Below are 18,746 nucleotides of genomic sequence, written 5' to 3'. Positions count from 1 at the left end.
TCATTTAGAAATCATATATTTCTGGAATATGAATATAGAATTATACCTGCAGAGGTTTCTTCTGAATTGAATTCTTAATTTAAAAAATATCTTATTGTTGTTCAATAACAGTTGTCGCATTTTTCCCCCACCGCTCCTGCTCCACCCCAGCCAAATCCACCTCCCTCCCTTGCTTCCACCCTCCCCCTTGGTTTTTTCCATGTGTCCTTTATAGTAGTTCCTGAAAATGCTTCCCACTGTCCCCTCCTGGCTCCCCTCTGGCTATTTTTAGATTGTTCTTAATTTCAATGACTCTGGTTATATTTTGTTTGCTTTTTTTCTTTTGTTGATTATGTGCCAGTTAAAGGTAAGATCATATGGCATTTGTCCCTTAACCACCTAGCTTATTTCACTTAGCATAATGCTCTCCAGTTCCATCCATGCTGTTGCAAAGAGTAGAAGCTTCTTCTTTCTCTCAGCTTTGTAGAATTCCATTGTGTAAATGTACCATAGTTTTTTGATACATTCATTTACTGATGGGCACCTGGGTGGCTTCCAGCACTTGTTTATTATAAATTGTGCTACTGTGAACATGGGGGTGCATAGGTTCTTTTGCTTGGTGTTTCAGAGAGTTCTTAACTTTATACCAATACATATATTATAAGCAGTAAGTGTCTGAAATTCTCATTTAAATCACCTTTTAACTAAGAATTATTCACACCAATTGGGTTACAACACACACACACACACACACACACACACACACACTACTCAAGACATCTCATTACTGTTCCTCAGGGTTTCTCCTGTCCAGAGTTCATTTACTCTAGTTATAATTAGAATAGTCAAGCACATGCCAAGTGGCTTATATGAAAACTGTTGCATGTTTGACTTTTCTTGGGAAGAGAGGAACATGCTTTTCTCTCTTGGGAACTCTGTCTTTTAGTTGACCTTGTTAATACTCACCTTGATTTTCTTGTGCAAGTTCTCTAACCCTAGCTGAATCCTAAATGCCCACCAGAAGGATGTAGAATCCCCTAAAGAATTTTGGAGTGATGTTGAGCCAGAAGAAGTAATTTAATTTCAGACAATTTCCTCTTGGTGATTTGTGAAATCTAAAATAATATTCCGTAGGTCTTGTCTGCCCAACTGTTTCTTTTTTATTATTATTTGAACTTAATACAAGGCTTCCTGCTTGCTAAGCGGTAACTACTTCTGTATAGAATCTTTCTGTGGTAGAGTGTTTCTTAGACCTTTAGCAAAATTCTTCTTTATCACTGAAAACAGATTCCATATCTAAGGATACAAACAGATGCAGCAATGAGCCAAAATCCGCAGAGATATGTCCTGGTGTTTTTAACTTCTTTAGAAATCCTGTTTCTCAGTGATGACAGGAAAAGGACAGTCTGTAATTTTTAATAAATGTAGTTCGAGTTTATACTGACACTTAAATAACTGTCATTGAGAACGGCACATTTCAGGTCTACCACTTTACTTCACACCAATATATTAGGTAGCAAAAAATAAAAAGGGGCATTTGCTTTTTAAGTAGTTCATGACACTCCATTAATATTCCTCCATTTCCTGTCTGTGCTGGAATGTTATTTTTTAAGTCCTCTGTTAGAGTACTGAATGAAGTGCTGCCTAATTAAACATATTGGAACCCTAGTGCTTCCTTGAATATTCTGAGTGAAGAAACCCTTAGATTTTTAGGTACCATACTGTATGTGGTTTGTATTGCTCTTATTGATCAAGATGTATGTTTATAAATGCTTCTAATGTTTTTTAGTACATTGAATGGTTTAATAAATAAGCTAATATTTAAAAATTAATCATTGGAAGGGCCCAAGAGAGTGTCTGGCCTATAGTGAGCATTGCATGTTTTCAAATAACATAAAAATTATAAAAGCTTAAATTTGTTGTAATAATGTCTGTAAATTATTTTTTAAAGGGATAGCAATTTCTGTATGTGGCCTTTCTCTTTTTAGAGGTACTCAATTGGTCACTTCTAACATTGGTGACTTCTAACTAATTTAGGGAAGCATTATAGTTTAGGCCAGGATGCTCAGCTGGGGCATAGAAGGAAAATAAAAATGCATAAATAGAAATGTATTTCATGATGGAATAGTAATTGGCAGAATTACTATTATTAAAATGTACTTACTATCCAAAGCAATCTACAAAATCAATATGATCCCTATCAAAGTTCCAATGACTTTTTTTACAGGACTAGAACCAATAATTCTAAAAATTGGGTAGAAACACAAAAAATCAAAGATATAAATTGCAAAAATATCTTGATAAAAAAGAACAAAGCTGAAGGTATCATGCTCTCTGGTTTCAAACTATTCTACAAAGTGATAAAAGCAGTATGGTATTGGCATAAAAAACAGACATATATCAATGTTACAGAATTGAGAGCCTAGATATAAACTCACCCACATATGGACAATTAATTTATAACTAACAGCCAAGAACATAAAATAGGGAACAGATAGTCTCTTTAACAAATGATGGGAAAACTGGACAGCCACATGCAAAAGAATAAGAGTACACCATACACAAAAATTAAACCCATATTAATATGACTTAATTCCTTAAAATTCCTAGAGAAAAACACAGGTGATAATCTCCTTGAAATTTATCTTATCAATGTTCTGTGGATATGATTTCAAAGGCAAAGGAAATAAACAAAAAATGGAACTACTTTGGGGACCCCCCAAAACAGAATTTATTATAAAATTGTATATTTATCCTTACATATTTAAAGTTTAGTCACCTTCAAAGTATTCTCTATTTGATGCAATATACATATCAAGAAGTTTTTTCCACTGCTCAAAACAGTTTTTGAACTCATCAATTTTAGTGCCTTTTAATGCCTCTCCCATTTTCTGTTTCCTCTCTTCCACATCGGCAAAATGTTTTCCTTTGAGGACATTTTTTCATCCAGGAAACAAAGAAAAGTCATTCAAGGCGAGATTGGGTGAATAGGGAGGGTGGGGCACAGGGATCATGCCATTTTTGGTCAAAAACCTCTGAAAACTCAGTGTAGTATGTGCTTGTAAATCACCCATCATGAAATGGGCAAACCTTTTGAAAGAGTATTCAGAAGAAATTCAGTGAAGCCAAATGCAGCCTCTCACAACAATGCCAACCAGTACACTGACACAGCTGGGTTTCCAGAACACTCACCTAGTGGGGAAAGCCTGCACTACAAGGGCCTTGCCCTCTAAAAGATAATTCCAGGTTTTTTGGGTCCCTCATCATAAGTCTAACTAAAAAGTGACTGTACAGCAAAGAAAACCATACTTGAAAGGGAAAGATTTCCCTTCTTTGCAAAAATATATGATCTGCAAATCCTACATTTTTAAGGAGTTAATATTAAAGAACTCATATAACTCAATTGTCAAGAAACACCATGATTTAAAAGGGGAGGGGGACAGGAATTTTTCCAAAGGAGATGCACAGATGACCAACAGAGACATGAAAAGCTGTGTAATATCATTAACTGCCAGAGAAATGCTGATAAAAACCTCAAAGAATTATCACTTCAGTCCTGTTAGAATGGCTATTATAAAAAAGACAAAGAAATAACAAGTATTGGATAAGATGTATATCAAAAGGAACTATTCTACACTGTTGGTAGGAATATAAATCAGTACAGCCATGATGGAAAACAGTATGGTGATTCTTCAAAAATTAAAAATAGAAACACCATATGATCCAGCTATTCCACTCATGGGTGTTTATCAAAAGAATATGAAAACACTAATTCCAAAAGATATATGCACCCTTGTGTGCATAGCACCATTATTTACAATGGCCAAAATTTGGAAACAATCTAAGCATCTACTGATCTATCACATAAATGTTATGTGTATATGTCTATATATCACATATATGTGGTGTATACACACAAAAAATGAGGTCTGTCCGAAAGAAAGTTCAGCCGTTATTAATACAAGAACGGTTTGCATGCCATTGATGCAACTTGGCAGTCCAGAAGAGTGGACTGGAATAAGCATGTGTGGACAGTGATGACTTCACTGCACCAGTCAGTGGGGGTGGTAGACACCATTGCATGAATATGTGTACTGTGTGGCCATTGCATTCAAAGTGACAGAGCAAGTACAGCAATGTATCTGCATCAAATTTTGTGTTTAGCTTGAATGCAAAACCTGTTGCAGAAACTATTCAGATGATTCAGAAGGCTTTCAGAGACAATGCAATGAGTGCAGTGCAAATAAAACTGTGGCACAAACACTTCAAAAATTGTTGAGAATCTGTTGAAAGTGATCCACATTCTAGGAGACCTGCAGCAAACAGAACACATGAGAATGTCGAATGTGTATGGGCTACAATCCACAAAGATCAATGACCAACAGTGTGAGAACTAGAAGCTGATCTGAGGATTCCAAAAACTACTGTGTCCAAGATTTTGATGAAGGATCTCGGCATAAAACACCTCACGGCAAAATTCCTACCATGGCTTCTGCTACTAGAGCAGAAGGAACATCATGCTGCTATTGCTAATGACTTGATTCAAACTGCTACCAATGAACTACATTTCCTCAAGTAGGTCATAACTGGAGATAAATTGTGGATCTGTGGCTATGATCTGGAAATGAAGGCCCAGTTGTCCCAGTGGAAGTCACCTGGTTATCCAGGCCTGAAGAATGCACAGCAAAGTCACAGCAAGATTAAGACAATGGTGACTGTGTTTTTGATTGGGACAGTATTGTCCATCATAAGTACGCCCCTCCAGGCTAAACAATTACTAAGGAGTACTACTTCAATGTTCTTTGTAAGTTGAGAGATGCAATACAATGAAAATGGCCACAGCTGAGCCCTGGCTGGCGTAGCTCAGTGGATAGAGCACAGGCTGCGAACCAAGGTGTCGCAGGTTCGATTCCCAGCCAGGGTACATGCCTGGGTTGCAGGCCATAACCCCCAGCAACCGCACATTGATGTTTCTCTCTCTCTCTCTCTCTCTCTCTCTCTCTCTCTCTCTCTCTCCCTTCCCTCCCTTCCCTCTCTAAAAATAAATAAATAAAATCTTTAAAAAAAATGGCCACAGCTATGGGCAACTGGTGATTGACAGCTTCATCATGACAATGTGCCCACTCATGCCACATGTCTCGTCTCACACAGTTTTTGGCAAAACATCAAATCACCCTGGTGACTCAGCCCCCCCACAGCCCAGATTTGGTGCTGTGCAACTTCTGGATTTTCCCAAAATTAAAATTACCTTTGAAAGGGAAGAAATTTCAGACTGTTGATGAGATTCAGGAAAAATGATGGGGTAGCTGATGGCAATTTCAACAAAGGATTTTGCAGAGTGTTTGTACAGTGGAAGAGACACTGGGAGAACTGTGTGAGGTCCCAAGGTGTTACTTTGAAGGGGGCTGAGGTGTCACTACTCTATGAACAATGTTTCTTGTGTCTTCCTCAATAAATGACTCCAGTTTTCATATTACATGGCTAGATATCTTCTGAACAGACCTCATTATTTATATGTATATATAATACACACACACGTAATACTACTCAGCCATAAAAACAAATGATATCTTGCCATTTGTAACAACATGGATGGATCTTGAGGGTATTATGTGAAGTGACGTAAGTCAGATGGAGAAAGACAAATGCCATATAATTTGACTCATATGTAGAAATCTTTAAAAAATCCACATGAAACAACAAAACAAAAACTCATAGTTACAGAGAACGTGGGGGAAGGGAAGATAGGGGTGGGTACTATGAGTAAAGGGGATCAATTTTATAGTGGTGGATGATAACTAGACTTTCGGTGGTGATCAATTTTGGTAGTGTATACATATGTGTAATTACAATATTGTACACATGAAATGTGTATGTTATACACCAATTTTACCACCATAAAATATACTTAATGTTTATTTATAGATTTTAATATATTAGTAATATTATTTGCATGTGCCTTTATTCTTACTACTTTTCATATATATAATCATACTTAACAGTACATAGAGATGACTTCTCGACTTCACAGTATTTAAAGTTTTTATTATTCTGCCTTTAGAGTTATGTGTTTATGTATTATAATTAATATATGCATTATAGAGCTTATTCTGTTATTTACTTATTGTACTACCTAAGCTGGTGCCTTCAGCATTTATTTTCTGCATTAACAGTGTGACGCGCCTAATTAATCTTTGCCTAGGCCAGTGTCAAATGGGTCTAGGTGTCACAGACATTTGTTGAGTCTGTATTTTAAGTAATATGTTGCTTGTTTTTCTAAAACACCAAAAATTTTACTTTTATAAATTAGAGAAGATTTTTACACCTTTTTTGCATTTCTCAATCCAAAATGTTTGTATAAATGAAAGACATAGGAGTTGAATTAAATATATTTTAATGGGATTATTTTTCTATGTCTAGTTTTGGTGAAAGAAGTTTGTCTCTACATCATGTTGGTACATAGTAAGAAGACAGATTATTAAAAACTGCTGTATTTTATGGCTGAGTAGTATTCCACTGTGTAAATGTCCTGTAGTTGTTTTATGCACTCATCTACTGATGGACCCTTGGCTGCTTCCATATCTTGGCAATTGTAAATAACACTGCAATTAAGATAGGGGTGCTTATGTCCCTTAAAATTAGTGTTTTGGGTTCCTTCAGATATATTCCCAGAAGTGGGATCCCTGGGTCATAAAGCAGTTCCATTTTTAATATTTTTTAAAGATATTATTTATTTATTTTTAGAGAGGGAAGGGAGGGAGAAAGAGAGAGAAAGAGAAACATCAATGTGAGGTTGCTGGGGGCCATGGCCTGCAACCCAGGCATATGCCCTGACTGGGAATCGAACCTGTGATGTTTTGGTTCACAGCCCACACTCAATCCACTGAGCTATGCCAGCCAGGGCCATTTTTAATATTTTTTAAATAATTATTTTATTTATTTTTAGAGAGCTGGGAGGGAGGGAGAAAGAAAGGGGAAGAAACATCAATGTGTGGTTGCCTCTCCCATGCCCCATGCTGGGGACTTAGCTCAAACCCAGGCATGTGCCCTGACTGGGAACCCAACCCACAACCCTTTGGTTTGTAAGCTGGCACTCAGTCCACTGAGCCACACCAGCCAGGGCATTTTTAATTGTTTGAGGTATCTCCATACTGCTTTCAACAGTGGCTGCACCAATCTGCATTCCCACCAACAGTGCAAAAGGTTTCCCTTTTCTCCACATCCTTGCCAACACTTGTTGTTTGTTGATTTATTGATGATAGTTATTCTGAAAGGCATCCTATTGTGATTTTAATTTGCACTTCTCCGATAGTTAGCACCCTTTGCAACAGCATGGGTGGACCTGGAGAACATTATGCTCAGTGAAATAAGCTAGGTAAATATATGTTTTGTTTACATGTGGAATTTAATGAACAAGCTGAACTAACAAGCAAAACAGAGACAGACTCAGAGAGCAGGATGGCAGCTAAGAGGGGCCGGAGAGAGGGATCAAACAAAGAGGAAAAAGGACTCATGGACAATAGTGTGGTGATTGCAGGGGGTGGAGGGTATAAGGGGGTTACATGGTAATGGAAAAAAAACAATATTTGTTTAAACTGCTATTCCAGCATAACTGCCTTTCAATTTATTCTCCACAGTACTTATACAATGTGCTTAATTTTTTTTTCAGTTGCTTTGGTGTCTAATGCTATAGATATATTATATTGTTTTGGTAGTTATGAAAGGTTTGTTATATCCTCTGAGGTATATCTACTAGTTACATAATAAACCTTAATAAACCTTCTTTCCTTATTGGGGAGAGTAAACTAAAAGGGAGTTCAAATTACAAAAACATTCCTGAAAAGTAACATGTCCTGTGGGAAAAGTCATTCCCCACTGCTTTGAAGAAAAGAAGCAAACTATACATGTCCACTGTTTGGTAGTTTAAGATCCAAGTCATACAATAATTTGTAGACATCAAAATAATCAATGAATCAGTGAGAGAAAAATATCAAGGGAAGATAATTCCATATTAAAGGAACTCTGTCAGGGAGAAAAGGAGTCATGGTAGGAGATTCTTTTCTGGAAGGAATAAATATTACAGAAGTACTGGTAAATTCCAGCAGTTTTAGGGGCATCCGATTCAGTTTTAAACAAAACAGACGATGTTCCTGCCCATATGAAACATGTGTTTTAGTTGGAAACATGGCTTGGGTGTGGAAATGCATAGGAATCAAAGTTTCCAGTCTTGAAAATAAAATATACAGTATCCTGCATTGCATATCTTACTTGATATAGAGGGGTCATTAGTAGGAAGCCATCAACTTATTCAAGAGGTGTGTTTCTCAGTGTGAATTATCATTTAGGAGTTACTACTTAGCTTCTCCTGCCACAAGAGCTCTGACTGATGATACCAGCTCATTTTAACATAAGTGCATATTTATCTCTTATTTGAATTCAAATTATAATGTTGACATTCTCAGTAATCTTTATGTTTTTAAAACACTATGTAACATTAGACATTTTTTCTAATGCAAACTATTTTTTTTTTTTAGCTAGCTATTGGGAATTTTTTCAAGTGTTTCTACTCCTTTAGGGACAATTCTAAGAGCAAAACTACTATTCTCTGTTAAGTGAAGAACATTTGGGGAACAATATATTTAAAAATTAAATTAAATAATCATGGGCTAAGTTCTAATAAATACAAAAAAAATCACAGGATGTTGTTGCCTGATAATATTTTTGGTAATTATCAATATAATAAAACATTAATATTTTAATAATAATGTTGTTCACGGTTCAGTTTTAATATAGGCAGGATTATGTGATGACAAAATTAATGGGAGAATGTGCCAATATTTCAGTCACTGATTGAGTTTTATATTTCTGTGAAGTTTTTCTTTTTTTGTGAACATCACACTTGACTTTACTAAATGTGCTATCTATTCACCCTCTACTATGAACTCTAACAACAGGGAATAAAATAGCTGTCTGACAACTAAGTAGTCTAAAAACCAGCATAATTATGAGTTTGGGGAAGTTTACTTCCAGTTTTGAGAAGGATGTAGCTAGGCATAAGCATTGAAAATTCCCTCTGGGGATGTGATCCCAAGAGCTTCTGATGGAATTAATTTTTTCGTCATGCTGCTAATTGACATCATTTATTTCCCTCTGGGCTAAGGCAACCAAATACAAATATATGTGTGCCAAAATATATTTTTTATATTTTGAATCAAATATAGACTATGTAGAATAAAATATATTTTTTAAGTGTAGAATTTTAGAACTGGAAGGGAATTGAATAAATATTAGCATTCCATCAATATCTTTCCATCATCTCTTTCAATAGGCTCAGAAAAAGAAGCCCACAAAGATTAATTTATTTATCAAGGTCACACCATTTGATAGTAGCACAGTCAAAATTAGTTTGGCTCAAGGTTCAATGTTCTTGCCACTGTGCCAAACTGCCCTATAATATATTAAATATACAAGTAGGGTGGTAAGTGTAGTGGATGCTGTTTTGTACTTCCTGGTTCTCCTTCCACCTCAAATGCACACCCCCCACACACAAACACACACTTTCACAACTGAAGTATTCATTTTCCCAGTTGCTAAAAATTGGCAGCTAATAAATAGCATTGAAGTTAAATTCCTTTCCAAGAATTTCCCTCTACAGAAAAGCAATACTAATAACAATAATAAGCCTGCTCACTGAGGGTTATATCCACTTTATGAATTCTCCCTTTGCCAGACCCTGCTTTCTTTGTTCCTCCTTTCTCAAGCCAGGTGTTGGCTTGAGAAAGTCTCCAAGAAATGTTTTGTTTGTTGATTCAAATATTTGTCTCAGTCTATTTTGAGGAACCAAACTATAACAAGAAATGTAAAATTACTTAAATATTCTGGAATAAATTACTATGCTTTTTTAAAATCTAGATAAAAGTATTCAATGTGATTTAGCTTCCAAAGGATAAAATATCCATCTACCAAAGTAATTTCTAGGTTTATTGGTCACTTTATTTTATTACTATAATTATTATTATTGTTGCTGTCAATAAGATAACTATGTCCAGGTATAACTCTAGGCATTTTATACATAGTAGTTTGTCAAATCTTAATGATCCTGTATGTCATACAGGTATGAATATAAATTTTCCCTTCACAGAGGAGGAAATTGGTGACTTAGGAACAGTAAGAAACTTACTGTGGTCACCTACCTGGAAAGTGTCTGATCCTGGTTGATTCTCCCATCGGACTTTAAGCTGCCCAAAGGCAGGAGCTAGTTCTGTTATGAACATCACTGTTTCCCAACATGAAGTGCAGTGCCTTGCCCTCAATAGTAGCCAATAGTTATTTACCAAATAAATTAATTAATCCATATATATCTACACCAAAATTTTTGTCACCCCTGTGCTACCCAGTCTCCTGTACATATGATGGGCACTGGACTTAATGGCGAACATCATAAAGAACTAAAAAATGGGGCAGGGGGTGTTAGTCTAAGATGTGAAAATCAATCTGTGCCAAACAAACAGGAATGGGTAAATTAAATATGCATTTTTTTTTAAAAATGAGAGTTAATTCCTCATATACCTTGTAGGTATCAGATAACTATGTCAGACAAGGAGTACTGAGTCTGTGGGTTGAGTTGTTGGGTCCCTTTAATTTACCTTTATTAAAAGCATATATTCAACTTAGTGTAATGCCCCAGGAGAGTTAAAATGATCACATAAAGAACATAATGGTTGTTTTTCTAGAAGCAATGTAATGGAAGTAATATCCACCCACCTCCTCTACTTTGTGAGGCAGCATCTATAGAAATACAAAAGAAAAAGATTACCAGTGATAAGTAACATGATAAATTTGCTCATGTCTCATTTGTCCTGAAACAATTTTTTTTCACAATATTCACAAATAGCAACCATGATGCGTCCAACATTTGTCTGTAGATACTTAGCTCAGTGTTGCTTTGGATTTGTAACTGATTCAATCTTTAGGTAAATTTCCTGTAGAAGTACAGTTACAAAGATGAAGAGAAAATAAAAGCTTACATTTTAAGTTAAATCCAAATACCTGGAGCATTGAAAGAGTCCAGAAGAAGTAAGCTAGAAAATTTCCTGAAAAATTAAACTTGCATCAAAATAGTTTATTCATTTTTCTCCCACAGAAGTCCCTGAAATGTCTGCTGTAAGTCACACAATGCTTCTTTTATACACCAAATAACCATTCTGACTACCTCTACTCCAAATCTATGGAAGAGTTAAAGTGGCAAATTAGAAATAATAGAGAGTGTCTGCTATGAGTAGGCACATAATAAAAACCAGAATGACCATTTAAAAATCAAGACAATTAAAAAAAAGAAAGACTGGGCATGATTGGTAAAATACCTCAATCTGACATCACTGAGTAGACAGACATCCCAAGGGTACCCCATTACTGACCTTAGTTTTGCACAAAAGCTGGGGGATTCATCTTAGTAGGCCTCTATTAATAATAATAGCCTTATTTCTCAATAATCTCAAGATTACTTCTCAATAATCTTGAGGCCTCAATTTAAATTATAAGATTTTTCTACATGTAATTATTTTTGAAAAAATGTGATACATTTCAGAAATACTCCCATAGAAATACTGGGGGGCAGAAAGAACTTGTGATTAGCAAGCAAACTGTCTACCCTATACTAGCTGTAGGCTACAAGGGTACAAACTCACTGTGCTTCAGATTTCCAGTCTGTATAATGATAACAGAAGCTACTTCAAAAGACTTGGAAGGATTAAAAATGTTATGCCATTTAAAGAATGCTTGGCATATAATGCATACTCAATAAAGAGTATGTATTATTATCTCAAGCAGATAAACTTTATTCAGCAAATATTTATTTTTAAATGTTTACTGTGTGTCTGAGAACTGGGTTAGGAGATAGACTGGAGATAAGAGAAGAGGATGGATGACTACATGAGCAAGGACCTGATGTAAAGGGGGATGAAGAACAGAGAGAGAAAGCAAAGGTCATTTCTAGGTGCTGGCCTGATAGTGCTGCCATGTATTGGGAAGGAGGGTATCTGGGGAAGAATAGGTTTCAGAGTCAAAATCATGTTCATATTTTTGGTTTTGTTTTATGTCAAATTATTCATATTAATTCATCAAAGTGATGATGGCTAGATAAGGAAATTGGGGCTCAATGTGGAGATCAGGTTTGCAAAAATGATTTTCTAGGGAACCATGGAAAGAGAAGCAATTAAAACTACACCATTTAGATGTCAAATATACAGAAATTTTCATTGGCTACTTTAGAATGTTACATATCTACTTTACTCCCTTCCCTCTTTCTCTTCCCTTTTTTCCTCCTTCTTAGTATCAACAATAAATCCTACACTTTTGACACCAAAACAATAAGACAGCTGATCAGTTTCTAGCTCAGTGCATTTTTCTAAGCCAAGACAGTGTTCTCTTCAAGAGGAATTCTGTTGCCAGCTTGTAATCTTTGCTTCTCCACAGCATGATTCAATGAGCTATGTTTTGTTTCTATTATTAGAGTATAAACTTCTTGTGAGAAAGAAGATGCCATGTACTTGTATACCTGACTTGGTTTAGTAAACTGCATTCAAAAGCCTAAATAAAATAAAGGCCAAAATTCCTTTTATGTGCTCTATTGTTTTCCTTAGGTCATCGTTGTGACATTGTTTATAGTTCTTTAAATTTCTAGGTTACCACTTTGCTGATATAAATAATGGTATTAATAATTCTAAAACTCTGCACATTTACTTAAGTAAATGTTGTGTATTAAATCTAACAAAAATATCAGACTCATATATTGATGTTCATTACTTATTAAAATTATCTTTATTCTCAGATAAGCCTATGGAATTCAAATTTAGGAAATTTGATAAATTTCAAAATGATTTTTAGTTTAATGATAAAAAGAAAGGAGCTAGCAGGCCATGAAAAGGCCTGGAAGAAACTTAAAAGAATATTGCTAAGTGAAAGCAGCCAATATGAAAAGACTACATACTGTACAATTCCAAATATACAACATTTGGAAAAGATAACAGTATAGAGGTGGTAAATATCAGTGGTCGCCGGGGAAGGAGGAGTAGGGCAGAGATGAATAGGCAGAGTGCAGGGGACATTTTCAGGGCAGTAAAAATACTCTATTCTAATAATGAATAAATGCCATTATAATTGTGTTCCTACCTATAGAATGTACTGCTTCAATGGTTAATCCTAATGTAAATATGAATTTAGTGATCATGATATGTCAATGTAGGTTCATCCTTGGTTAAAAAAAAAAAAGGGCTACTTTGGTGGAGGCTATGCATGGAATATACAAGAAATCCCTGTACCTCCCTCTCAATTTTGTTATAAACCTAAAATGACTCTAAATAAAGTCTTTGAAACAGCCCTTTTTAGAGTAACTTAACTAATTAACCACTATTGGTAGTAATACTGCACTGATAACTTTAATCTCATGGAGAATTCCATTGATTTTTTAAGCTTGTTGAAAATATAGGGGTTTGCACACAAAATGTCAGAATATCACTCTGTAATCTATGTATGCTATGAATGTATTTTTTAAAAACATTATTTCTTTCTGTGTCCTTATTACAGGCTACATATCGAAATCGAATTGTGAGCCAAAGTCTCAGCACAAGGGACAGAAGAGCAATCCATACACCCACCGAGGACCGTTTTAGATACTCGTCAGCTGACCAGACAAGCCCCTACAAAAGCAAGACCTGTCAACTATCGAGTCTATGTTTAAGTAGTTTCTTGAAGGACAAGGAGCTATCAGAAGTTATAAAACACTCAAGAGGAACTTACGAAACCCTCACTTCAGAAGTCACCCAGAATTTAAGGTCCACTGTTGGGCAGAACTCTCTGAAGCCAACAGCTAAGGCTGAAGGGCTCGCCACCTTCTCAGAGAAACCAAAGGACCAAGCGGCTGTGGCCCGACAGCATTCAACCTTCACAGGCAGGTTTGGACAGCCACCGAGGGGGCCAATCTCTTTACACATGTACAGCAGAAAGAATGTTTTCCTCCATCACAATTTACACACCACTGAGCTGCAGACTCTAGGCCAGCAGGATGGGTAATTAAATCACCCTATTCTTGGCTCTGGGTAGGATAAGATGGTCAGTGTTTCTCCTTCATAGATCATTTAAATTGTCATGTACTTCTTACTACTTTTTATTTTTTTGTTACAAAGAATTGTGCACTTTTTTTTTAGAATAAGGGTCCAAGCATGTTAATTGAAATAGGTTTGATAGCCTTGAAGACTTTATTATATGTATAATAAGTGGGGCCATCTTGCAGGTTTATACAGCTCATAATTTATTTTGTCTTTATCAATCACTGATATCCACTGAAGTTCCGGAAAGTAATATCAAAGAGCGCTTTGCTCACTGAATGGTGTTACTGTGAAAGTAGATGTGAGGAACAAGTAGGTGAAGGAATTGTAAAGAATTTTAAATGACATAATTGATAGAAGGTGAAGAGAAGATGTATTTTAAAGTATTCTGTTTGGTGGTGTATTCATTTGAAGAATGAAGTTTGCTTGCATGTAACCTAGAGATACCTCTGTCTCTCTGTTGCATACATTCAAGCTTATCTCACCATACAATAAAGGAGAGAAAGCTATTTCTTTGACCTCCAAATGTATAGCTCACACTAGCTCACAAAGGATTTTAGACTGAGTAATTGCTAGCTGAATACAGAATGTCAGCTCCGATCTTCAAAAAATGTTGTTTTTAGTTTTTGTTATTGACATTGAAGAACCAAGACATAACACAGTGAGGTGGTAATGTTGGCTAAAGCTGGTCAGATGATGCATTAAGCATGATACACTTGCTCTTTGCATCATGGCAATATCAGAATATTTTTAGAAGTTTTATGGATGGAACATTCTAAGAAAATTATTTTACTTCACTTTCCTTGTATTTTTAAAATTTTCAATTATTTCTATGTATATTCAACTTCACCCTATATACATCAACCCATACATGATGAGTTGAGGAACAGAAAGTCAGTTTCTAGGTAGCCCCTTACACAATATTCTGACTATTTAGTCATCTAGATATGGAAGAAAAAGTCAAAAATGTGAACTTTGGCAATTTGATTTTAGAAATACATCTCTAACAGGAGTATTTAAAACTCATTTGATGAGGTCTATTATGTTTTACACTTAAGTGCACGTGAGATTGATCAATAAATCTAAACAATTTCTTTATGGCTAATTAGTACCAGAGCTGGATGCAGCTATAGAAATAAATACATACATACATACATAAATATATAAATAAATAATAAACAAACAAATAAATAAGTAACAACCAGTAGGAATAATGGCTGCAAATTTCTTATACGAATATAAAAGTTAATAAAAGTCTCCACATTAGGCATTGTCCATGCAAATTGAAACTTGTCATATCTACTGCATGATCTGTTTTACTTGCATTCTCTGACAGACAGAGCCCATCAGCGTGTGCAAATGAAAGAAATAAAGGGAAATTGAGATAGCAGTTTTGAGCATGGCATCTTACTGACCTGCTTAAATATGTGGAATGCATCTCCTAATATAAAATATATTTGAGCTCTATGCTTTGGGTGAAAGTCATCAGATTCCTCCCCTAGCTTTAACTACTAAATATAGAAGACCTATTTTCCAACTTTGATCAGAATTGACAAGAGTATAGAGTCTAGTGCACATGTTATACTTGTAACTCTAAAGATAGACACACGTGCATCAAGAAAAATGTTTGCCAAATGTTTTCTTTGTGTCTTAGTAATCCTGCCAGAAGAGAATGATACACACTACAATTTGCTTGGCTTAAATAAACTGCTATCTAAAATCTCCACTCTAGTTTAGAAGCTATAACATTTATGCAGATATACATTTTGGGCTGGGCAATATTTAAGACATGATAGAAAAACAGAAAATTATGATTATTAATTGTGGAATTCAGTTTTATTTGTCTTGAAAATTGATATATGTTGCTACACTATTTGAATTCTGTAAATAAATTAGCATGATAAAACGGTCAAGGATTTTTTTCTGAGGATATGGAAGAACTATGTATCACAAATAATGTTTTTGATTTAGATCTCTGGAGTTTATAGTTTTGTTTTCCTGGAAGATAGACTTTTGAATTATGCTTTGTAAAAAATAATGTACTTAAGAAAATCTGTCATTTAATAGACATTTTAAGAGATGTTTTAAAACTAGTATTTTCTTGAAAAACCTTTTTTAAAGCTGAAACATTCAAAAAAGAAAACCTGGATTAAACAATTCAATTTTTAAAGGAGGGATATTTTTTGGAAATATCATCTTAAAGCTGTTTTGTACCAGTATTTTCAGCATTGTTACAATATTATTTGTAATACTAAGTGTGACTCAGGCCTGGAGAAGGTGTAAGCCCACCACGCTCATGTACGCCAGGAACTGTACACAGGGCTCCTCTGTAAATTTCTCTGGTGTACTGCAGTAACTCAAAACTCTGGCATGTGGGCATTCTTTCAGCAAACCGATTTCTTTGTATAAAATCTCTAGTTTTCTAAGACAGTTCCATGTACAAAAATGATTTATACATTTCTCCAAGGCAGTGCATATCCAAAGACAGGACATGGGGGGTGGGGAGTGCTTGTTTTTCTGATGGGAGCAGTTTCCTTTTCTTTCCCTTACTCTTTCTTCTGTGCATGTGTATGTGTCGCTAAGCCTAAGTAACCGTGTAAAATTTCTGCTGCAAATTGTCTCTTCTGATTTTAAAATGTGTTTTAAAGGACACTTAAGAAGAGATATCCTTGAGGAAAAGCTGTTTCTACCTGCAATAAACTGCTCCCATTTTTGTAATTATTGAAACATGGAACTGTATTTCTATGAACTCAGTGATTTTTTTCAAATAATTTTATATGCTAACAGAGTTACAGTGAAATTTTGAATTATCTCTCAATCTATTTTTGCTTCTTTGGAGCATCTTGGTCTGTGCAAATGACACCATGAAACTGTAGCTGCAGAGCTAAAGGTATAACTCTACAAGTATCAATATGCTCAGGGTAAGAACCTAGAGCCACACATTGTTCAAGCTGTTTTTGTTATTTATTGATTGAGGTATAAATAACTAGCAAGCCACTAATCAATATTAAACATTAAGGCATGCCCACACTTAACTTAAAATGTTTACAAAGATTTTCATGATCAGTCTGGGTTATGACCTATGTTCTGGACTATATAGCCCAAGACTTAATCCTTGCCCATTGTCACTATATTTTGAGTGTTAACTGAATTCAAAGTAAATTTCACTGTTTTTTTTTGCCTTGTATGTGTTTAACAGAGATAATACCTCCCCTGCAAAAAGTTAGTATTTTTTAATTATGTATTTAAGGACCACATTCCCATGAAAAATGATCACACTCCATTAGTCCTCCCAAGAACTCTCTTAGAAACTTAGTTGATGGAACAATGAGTGGTTTATTGAATGACAAATACTATTTCTCCATATTTATTACCACATTCATTAACACCTTTCTCATGATCAAGAAGTAGGTTTTCATTACAGTGTGTAACTTGGAATACTGGGCATAATCTTATAATCTCAATTTTGTCTCACTTTTTCACTTTCTGAGTTTTACATTCCAAGTATCTGTAGCAGTAGGGAAGTGCACAAAAAAAGCCTTTACAACTCCACTGAGCCACATGTAGAACAAAATGCAAAAAGAAAGGTAACTATAAAGGTGCAGTCTGTCATTGCCATCCATATGACTGAGTCTCACTCGTGGCCAGAAGCTTTGCCCTTGCTGATGTGTCTGCTTAAATGCAGCCCTGATTAATTTATACCAGGATGTTTACCACATTGTGGGACTTCACTCTTTTAAGCCATTATTATCAGGTCTTTTTATCTATTTTAACTTTCTTTTTGTAAGAAATAGTTTAATCACATCATATTTTGGGGGAATTTACAGCTCTTGGAATTTAAACATTCTTCTAGTCCCTCCCCCCACCATGTTCTTACTCTGTCAGGCCAACTCTAGGCTATATATATAAAGATATGGCAAGGATGATAGCAAATATGAGCTAGTGTGGATTCTTGTAAAAAAATGAATTACACTGTAGTATAAAAGCAAACAGCCAACTATCAGCCATACAAACAATCCCACTTTTCTCACAAGGTACATTATTGATGCCAAATTTTTGTTTTTCAAATATTAATCTGGGCCAAGACCTTTCACCAATAGTTAGATATATCAATGAACTGTTTATTTATAATCAATCTGATCTTCCTCAAAACCCAGTTGCAGTTCCAAGTAATGGAGCCAAAAAAACAAAACTTAAAGATTAAACTTTTGGGTGTGGAAGAGAATAAAGGCAACTCATCCTATCTTAGACTCGGAGAATTGCCCACAGAAAATGTGACACCAAAAAGTCTTAATCAATGCTGAGTGACTTTCTTCCCCTTGAGTAAGAGATTTCAGATGTGAAAGCTCTTTCATAGTTCTTTCTAGAGAAATTTCAAGGTAACCTTAGTGACTTTATCACTTTAATCTTAAAAAAATACATTTTCTTCTTGAACATAAAATTCAAGAAAAGGAGCCCTCTGCATCTTATCCTTTCTAAACATCACCTCCTTGCTTAAGTAAGCTCAGGTTGTTACAACAAAATACCACAGGCTGGATGGCTTAAACAATGACCTTTCATTTCCATAGCTCTGGAAGCCGGGAATCTAAGGTCACAGACAGTTGTGTCCTTCTCACTGTGTTCTTAATGGCAGAGAGTGAACAAGGTGTGCTTTGTTCTTCT

The 18,746-nt window shown here is 35.3% G+C and overlaps 1 protein-coding gene across 2 annotated transcripts in view; it reads left to right on the top strand.

The window, feature by feature from the left end:
- The window catches only part of CCSER1 (coiled-coil serine rich protein 1), a 1,267,039-nt gene extending 1,248,776 nt beyond the window's left edge, over positions 1-18,263 (top strand). The window contains exon 11 of one of the 2 annotated variants that reach the window (XM_028507411.2): positions 13,564-18,263. In XM_028507411.2, coding sequence (XP_028363212.1) covers positions 13,564-14,049 — 486 coding nt within the window. In that variant the 3' untranslated portion in view covers positions 14,050-18,263. The remainder of the gene's footprint in view (positions 1-13,563) is intronic. The other variant, XM_036026429.1, reaches the window with a different exon arrangement.
- The last annotated feature ends 483 nt before the right edge of the window (positions 18,264-18,746 follow it).

The sequence above is a fragment of the Phyllostomus discolor genome, chromosome 1, assembly GCF_004126475.2.
Source record: "Phyllostomus discolor isolate MPI-MPIP mPhyDis1 chromosome 1, mPhyDis1.pri.v3, whole genome shotgun sequence".
NCBI lineage: Eukaryota > Metazoa > Chordata > Mammalia > Chiroptera > Phyllostomidae > Phyllostomus > Phyllostomus discolor.
Note: the sequence above shows the minus strand (reverse complement) of the source record. Positions and strands in the feature narration are given on the sequence as shown.